Consider the following 6,614-nt stretch of genomic DNA (forward strand, 5'->3'; position numbering starts at 1 on the left):
AAAGTGACTTGTTCTGCTCTGTACAATTTTAGGGTACTTTACTTTCTAAACATGAACCCCTTTTTTTATGCAAAAAACAAAAGTCATACTGTAGCTTGAAACTATACAAAAAAATCAAAAGGCAAGTAAATCAAAATACATCAAATGATGCCCAAACTCTATCCAACATCAGGGGCTAAGGGGAGGGAGAAGACTGGAGGGCAACCTGGTGGGCAGGTTGAAGGGTGTGCACTGGGGAATAGCAGGCTGAACAGAAGACTTCAGAGGAGATAAAGTCAGAGGTTGGGTAGCGGGATTAACAGGTGTCGCGGAAGCTGGCTGGAGAATGAATATGGTTTGCTTCATAGGCACAGCGGAAGCGGACTGAGGGCTGGTGCCCGACTGGCCAGAGTTTGGTATCGCCGGCCGCAGTTCCCTCCACTTCCGCTGAGGAGGGGTCGTCGACGCAGGCTGCAGGGTCCTTAACAAAGCCGACTGGAGGGCGGCCGCCGAGACAGACTGGATCGGGCTCGGGCTCGTCTGGAGGGAGGCTGCCGGCGCAGGCTGAAAGGTGAACGTGGTGGTCTGGAGAGGGGCCGTGGAGGCGGGCTGGAGGGTGAACGAGGTGGAGTTGAGAGGGACCCCCGAGGCAGACTGAAGGGTGATGGAGTTGTTTGGCTGGAGAGAGGCCGTCGCGGCCGGTTCCAGTGTACTCGAGACCGTCTGGAAGGTGACCGTCGTCGTAGGTGCCGGAGAGCGTGTCAGTTTCAGAGAGCCTTTATACGTGGATCCCCTCGCGCCAAACTTGCGCTTTGTCCTGCCGATTTTGTTTCTCAGTAGGGATTTTGGTTGGGTAACGCCGGGGCTTTTGCGTTTTCTAGTCCCGTTGTCGAGTTGCAGCACCGTGGTGGCGGCCTCAGTGATCATCGGTTGCATATCGTTTAGCACCGCGGTCAGCTTTACGCTCAGATCTTCCAGGGTGTTCTGGTCTTCGATGACGTAAAGAGTGTCAAGAATCTGCTTGTTCAAACTGACGCACTTCCTCCACGAAGCCGTCTTCTTGGCACGTTTCCGCGGTACAGCGTTTCCACTTTCGATGACCGCGATCTCACAAGTTGCCTGGCCTGGTGAAGTGGACACTGAAAAAGAAATGTTGATAGAGATTGCAGTTATTTCTTTTTTAAAGCCGCACATCACCCATTTCAACTGCATCTTCACATAACTGGTCCTTACTATAGCACATTATAAAATGGCACCATATTTGTTTGCTCGCGCTATGGACAGTTCAGAAACCTCGATCGTGTGCTCCACCTCGGATCAATAGAACTAACGTAGTATAAGTTCTTATTTATTGATATAACGTTTTAATATTAACGTTATATCATCATTAAAAACAGTGTTTTGCCAATTATTTTTGCCTACTTACTTGGGCCCCCAGGTCGAGAACCACTGGTGTGTAAAGGACCTTTAACCATGCAATAACATAAACAACATTCACCTTCACATGTGATAGGCTCTCCCACGTCATCCATTGCCATGTCTTCTCCTTCAACGATAACTTGTTCAATGAGGCTGCTGGCGTCGAGCGTGTAGCGAGGAGCCAGGTCAACGGGTGTCAGCTGCTGCCATGTCCAGCCCGGTATGAACTGGAAGACAAAGCAGATGAACACTCAGCTGCAGTGCTTCCACACATTGCCACGACTGGATTGATTCATTATAAAGTGGCTATCCAAAAATAAATGCCCTGTATATTATGACTGCCATAATTATTAAATTAATCGCCTGTATGCAATTATTTTAGCTAATCACAGTGATTAGCCGAAATAGCCGATCAACAAGCTCACAACGCGTCACATTGCGACGCGTTGTGAGGTTGTAGATCGGCTATTTCCACTATCAATGTTCTTTTTTAAGTATAAAGTTGTCAAATATGTCAGTAATTTCTTTGTATATTTAGATTATGTGTCATATCTACCATGTGCAACTTAAAGGCCTAAAAGCCAAACAGAAATGTCATTGTCAACGACAAAAACACAATTAAATCGTTAATCGCAATTATTTGAGTGACAATTTATAATCGTGACAGCCCTATTTGTACAGTATAACAATTAATCGTCCAGATGGTGACAGCCCTACTATACATTACCTCTCCTTCCAGTGTGTGTCCAACGTGTGCACTGGGGTTTGTGATTATGTAGAGGTTCTCCCACACAACTGGATCCCTCCGCAGGGCCGTTCTGAGCGCCTTAGCCGTCATCTTTTTTGCTCGTTCCGTGTTGTTCTCCAACTAACATAAAAAAGGTGGCAAATACATCACACGGTCAACAAAAAACAAAACACGCCAGCTTCATCTAAATTCTAAAACATGGAAGTACGTACGAACCATAATAGAGATCACAACCGTGAAAGCACAGACAGAGAACGTACACTTAAAGTGACATACATTTTAAGTGCAGCGATCACAGTTTGAAGAATCTTTGAAGCACTCAATTACAGTGTCTATTTTGTTGATAGTTCATTTCTTACGGTTACATATAAAAAGGTAATACTAATCGGCCTGGCTCTCAGAAGGTGGCATACTCATTTCCTGGTACCAGTTAAAGTTCCCAAAACTTCCCATGATTTTGTTTTGTTTGGCTCAGCAGCAGATTTGAACTAGAAATCAGAGAGCCAATCAAACAAAGCTATGGGAAATTTTACTGGAACAGGAATTGTTGTGTCAACTTCTGAAAACCCTGGACTACAGTTCAGGGAGGCACCAGCCGAGGAGAGTTATCAGGCTGAAGGGATGTTATGTATCGTCAATCACCAAGGAGCCATTCATTATTCCGCTTATTACCCGGCTACTAAATAAAATGAATAATTTGACTCAAAACTAAAGTTTACAGATGACTGCAAGTATTCCACAAGTGTTGCGCTGGGCGTTCCCCCAGCGCGACGTGGTCGCCTTGGAAAACAAGGAAGTGCTGATTAGATAGAATCAATTTTCTGATACTACGTTGTCTATTTCTCGCCTCAAATGTTTTTAAAAACATTCTTGGGAGCAACGTTTAGTTCTAAATGTCACTGTGTGTTTGTTTACATGGCTGACATGTTGGATACAGCACACGATTCACGCAGTGCAGCTTGACTGCAGCAGGTGTCCTGAGTCTTTGATTAGCAGCGGTTTGTTTTAGAGCGGAGCGGTCTGTTATCAGGGAATATCAGACCTCTGATTTCAGCGATGGACCAATCAGAATCAAGCATTCAAACAAGCCGGGTAATAATTCAAGTTAATAACTGTTAGAATCTCAGGTAGCACATAAGATTTGCACATTGCAGCTTTATAAAAGATAATGTACCAACCTCATATTTGGGGAACCTCGCTATCCTGGTGACATGTATGGAGGATGGACACCCCACCTTCTTTGTGTCCTGCCCTAAACTCCTTCGCTTTTTAAAGCGATGGCCTTCGAGCTGCAAGATTAGATGTTTCAAGTCAGGTTGTGATACCTTTCAGTCTTCAAAGGCAAGAAAGATGCACATTGACATAGCGAGGACGTTAGTTAACAGTGGGCCTCATCTACAAAAAAAAAGAAAAAACAGCCAATCTATATCTTGCTATTTTCGTCCATTAAAAAAGAAAAAAAGCTAAATAAAAAGTATGAATTTGTGAAACATTTTGTGAAGGAGGCCCACTGAATATAATAAGAGATTATGATTGACAATGATATAATAGCAGTAGTTGCCAGACTATACTTGGTTTGACAAATGTTGCTGAGAACAGATGAGTCTTTCTAGTGCAGATGATGCAGAGATTCATCAGAGATTCAGTCACCTGCATTAAACTCACCAGTTTCTTTGCTTTTTGCTCTCTATATCTTTGTTTCTTCATTAGAGAGAGGTCTTTCCCATGGTGGCAAATCATCTTCTTTGACCCAATGAACACGAATGGAACGCCTGTGTATTCAATAGCCGGCGTGCCAGCTCCCCGCGCCCACTGCCAGTAGATTCGACTTTTTGTCGAGGGCTGCCATGCTGTTGAAACAAAAACAATAAAACATACATTTAATATCAAGTAGTTAGATTTTAGTGATAACTAGTAACTACTAGCCATGTTATATAGTGAATCTACGGATATATTAATTTATATTTTGACCGACTCAGTAACATCACACAACTTGTGATGTCCTCTCCTGTCTCCTGACAGAGAGGCAATAGCAATGAAAACACCCATTATTCAAATACGGGTCTCCTGCATGGGAAGACATTCAAGACAACCAACTGCTCAGCAAGAGTTGGCGAGGGGAGACACTGGGCTTATGGTCTTCAGGCAGTAAGCGTCTGTCCTCACCAGTCTAAAATATCCCCATGGAAGAGTAAGAAGACCACCTCCAGTCTAGACTCCAACCCACTGCAGATGTGCTAGTATATTGTACCACACAGGTTTAACAGTAAATATTGGTTTGTGAGCCTATCTAACTATTAATTTAGCGAATGTCTGTCTGTCCGGCATCCGCCATCTGACCGTCTGTCTGTCTGTATGCTGACATCACTGATTCTAAAAACAGTGTCGCCACCATGGTAACAGCCGCATGCTAAAACAATGCCCAACTGACATCACTGACTGACATCACTACAGTGCCCAGTGCCACATTTGCAGACTGGCCTGGATACGGAACACCATTATGGGCATAAAAGAGGGCCAGACAGACAAACAGACGGTTTATACAACGGGTATTGCACAACTGGACAACAATGGTGATTGGTGACCATTCTGCCCAACGGGCACCGGTCTGGGTTCTCCAACATTAGCCTACTTCTGAGACTCCTACATTCAATCCCTCAAACAGGCTACTGTGCACACCCACAGCCACAGGACTAGTTCTACATTAAGAGCATCTGTTTGCTTAGGATTTAATGTTTTGATTCTTGTTCAATTTATAATGTGACCTTTCCTCTCACCCCCCAGGCCACCAGGACAAATGTGGTATAGAAACCTCATTGTTCAACATCAAACCTGAAGAGCTGGTAGGTAAGGTAAGGTACATGTTAGTGCAGCATCTGGTAATTCAACTTGGGATCTATAGCCCTGTTTGGAACCTCACCCTGTCAGGCAGGGGTCCACAGGGTTCCTTGAGCGATTCCAGGGGTTTCCCAGGTAAATCATTTAACATTTATGGTCTGTTTTGTACAGTTTGGGGTCCCAGAGTTTAAAAGAAAATCCATCAAATGGGGTCCTAAATAAAGCTCCTAGTCGAGTTTGGGGCTTGAATCCGACTCCCATCTAGTCTGGTCTCCCATCACTACTAGCCCCTTTCAGAACCCTGTGTACCTCTTTAGTATTTGGGACCGCCATAAATACAACAAATTAGTTCCAAAAGGCTCCATAATATCCTCTGGCCTGGGTTTACTTCTCTATCCATCTATGATTGAATGTATTAGAAGGTTGCATAGGGAAACAAAGTACAGTTTCATGACAGTACAATCCACTGGCACAAGGTCAACTAAAAGGAGATGCTAGTAAGCTTTTCAGCTTATTTACACACAGGAACCACTTTATGCATCTCAAAACTCTAAAACATTGAAAGACAGACGGATAGAACAGTACTTTGGATAAGATATCATCAATAATAACAAAAGGGGAAATAATGCGTCAACACCCGTTCTTTCCCCATTTGAAAACACATAGTTTTGGTTAAAAAACGCAATTTTTTTTGATCGAGCGTACGCCGTATCGTCGTGCAGGGAAGCCTGCAATATGTGTAATGTTGTAATATTATTATTACAACGTTATTACACCGCCACAACATCAGATCGCCACTATAACTATAGAAAGAATACGGTGTTTTAATCCAAGATCGTTACTGTGCGTGTTATTTAAACCCAGAAGGTATTTATTAAAAAAGAACAGATGGACTTTAATAGCCAAAGCTAGCGAGCAGCCGAGCACTGAGAGCAGGCGAGCGATTCGCCGTGTGGCGGAACGATGGTGTCGCGCGGTCCAGGAAAACAGCAGATCTGCAAGCTCACCGCGCGTCGCGGAGGCGACGCGCGTTGAGCTTGCAGATCTGCTGTTTTCCGCATCAGCTCAGCACAGCCAGCACCGGAGGCTAAAAAAGTGTGCTAACGAGCGATAGCAGCAAAACAACACAAACCTCTGTCCTTGTAGCTCCTCTCCACCGAGTAGATGACGAAGCTGGACAGCGTGGCCTGCTCGAACAGCTTGATGTACTCGTCCACGTCGTCCATGTCGTCAAATTGTCGCGTCATGGTGGCTTTTAACGTGTGTTTTTGATCTGATGTGCAGACTGAGTTGTTCAGATCGGATCTGCACCTCCCGCCCTCCTCCCAGCGGCTGGCTTGCTGGCGCCTATGTGAAGTGAGCTGCATTAGCGTTAGCTGCAATAAGACTTCCGGTGCCGATCTCTTCAGAATAAGAGTACCCCTGAGGCAATTGAAAAATGTTGAAAAACGAGTAATTGTCCTATGATATGCACATTCAAAATATAGATTAAGCATTAAAACGAACACACACAAGGCCACTTAAGTTATGTTAAGTGGCCTTTAATAGCTCGCATACCACGAATTTCAATCTGAAAGAACCTGGAAAATGTGTTAGGACAATTAAAAGTACACTATTATAGAGATATACA

General features: G+C 44.3%; 1 protein-coding gene across 1 annotated transcript; it reads right to left on the bottom strand.

Moving 5' to 3' along the window:
- On the bottom strand, window positions 1–6,298 carry LOC308280435 (uncharacterized protein). The gene is made up of 6 exons (XM_080720699.1): window positions 6,117–6,298; window positions 3,812–3,996; window positions 3,325–3,435; window positions 2,126–2,266; window positions 1,478–1,625; window positions 1–1,118 (listed from the first exon to the last, which is right to left on the bottom strand). Exons 1-6 carry the CDS (start codon window positions 6,229–6,231, stop codon window positions 169–171), a joined length of 1,650 nt encoding a protein of 549 aa, XP_080576825.1. The 5' UTR covers window positions 6,232–6,298; the 3' UTR covers window positions 1–168.
- Between the last annotated feature and the right edge of the window lie 316 nt (window positions 6,299–6,614).

The sequence above is a fragment of the Nannobrachium achirus genome (genome assembly GCF_963921795.1).
Source record: "Nannobrachium achirus genome assembly, chromosome: 2".
NCBI lineage: Eukaryota > Metazoa > Chordata > Actinopteri > Myctophiformes > Myctophidae > Nannobrachium > Nannobrachium achirus.

Bases quoted from the DNA above. Each gene is read 5' to 3' on its own strand.
- LOC308280435 (XM_080720699.1), bottom strand. From the start codon at position 6,231: ATGACGCGACAATTTGACGACATGGACGACGTGGACGAGTACATCAAG. The intron at 3,436-3,811 runs GTGAGTTTAATG...CTAATCTTGCAG, and splicing joins AGCAAAAAGCAAAGAAACTG to CTCGAAGGCCATCGCTTTAA. The intron at 1,119-1,477 runs GTGAATGTTGTT...TTTCTTTTTCAG, and splicing joins AGAGCCTATCACATGTGAAG to TGTCCACTTCACCAGGCCAG.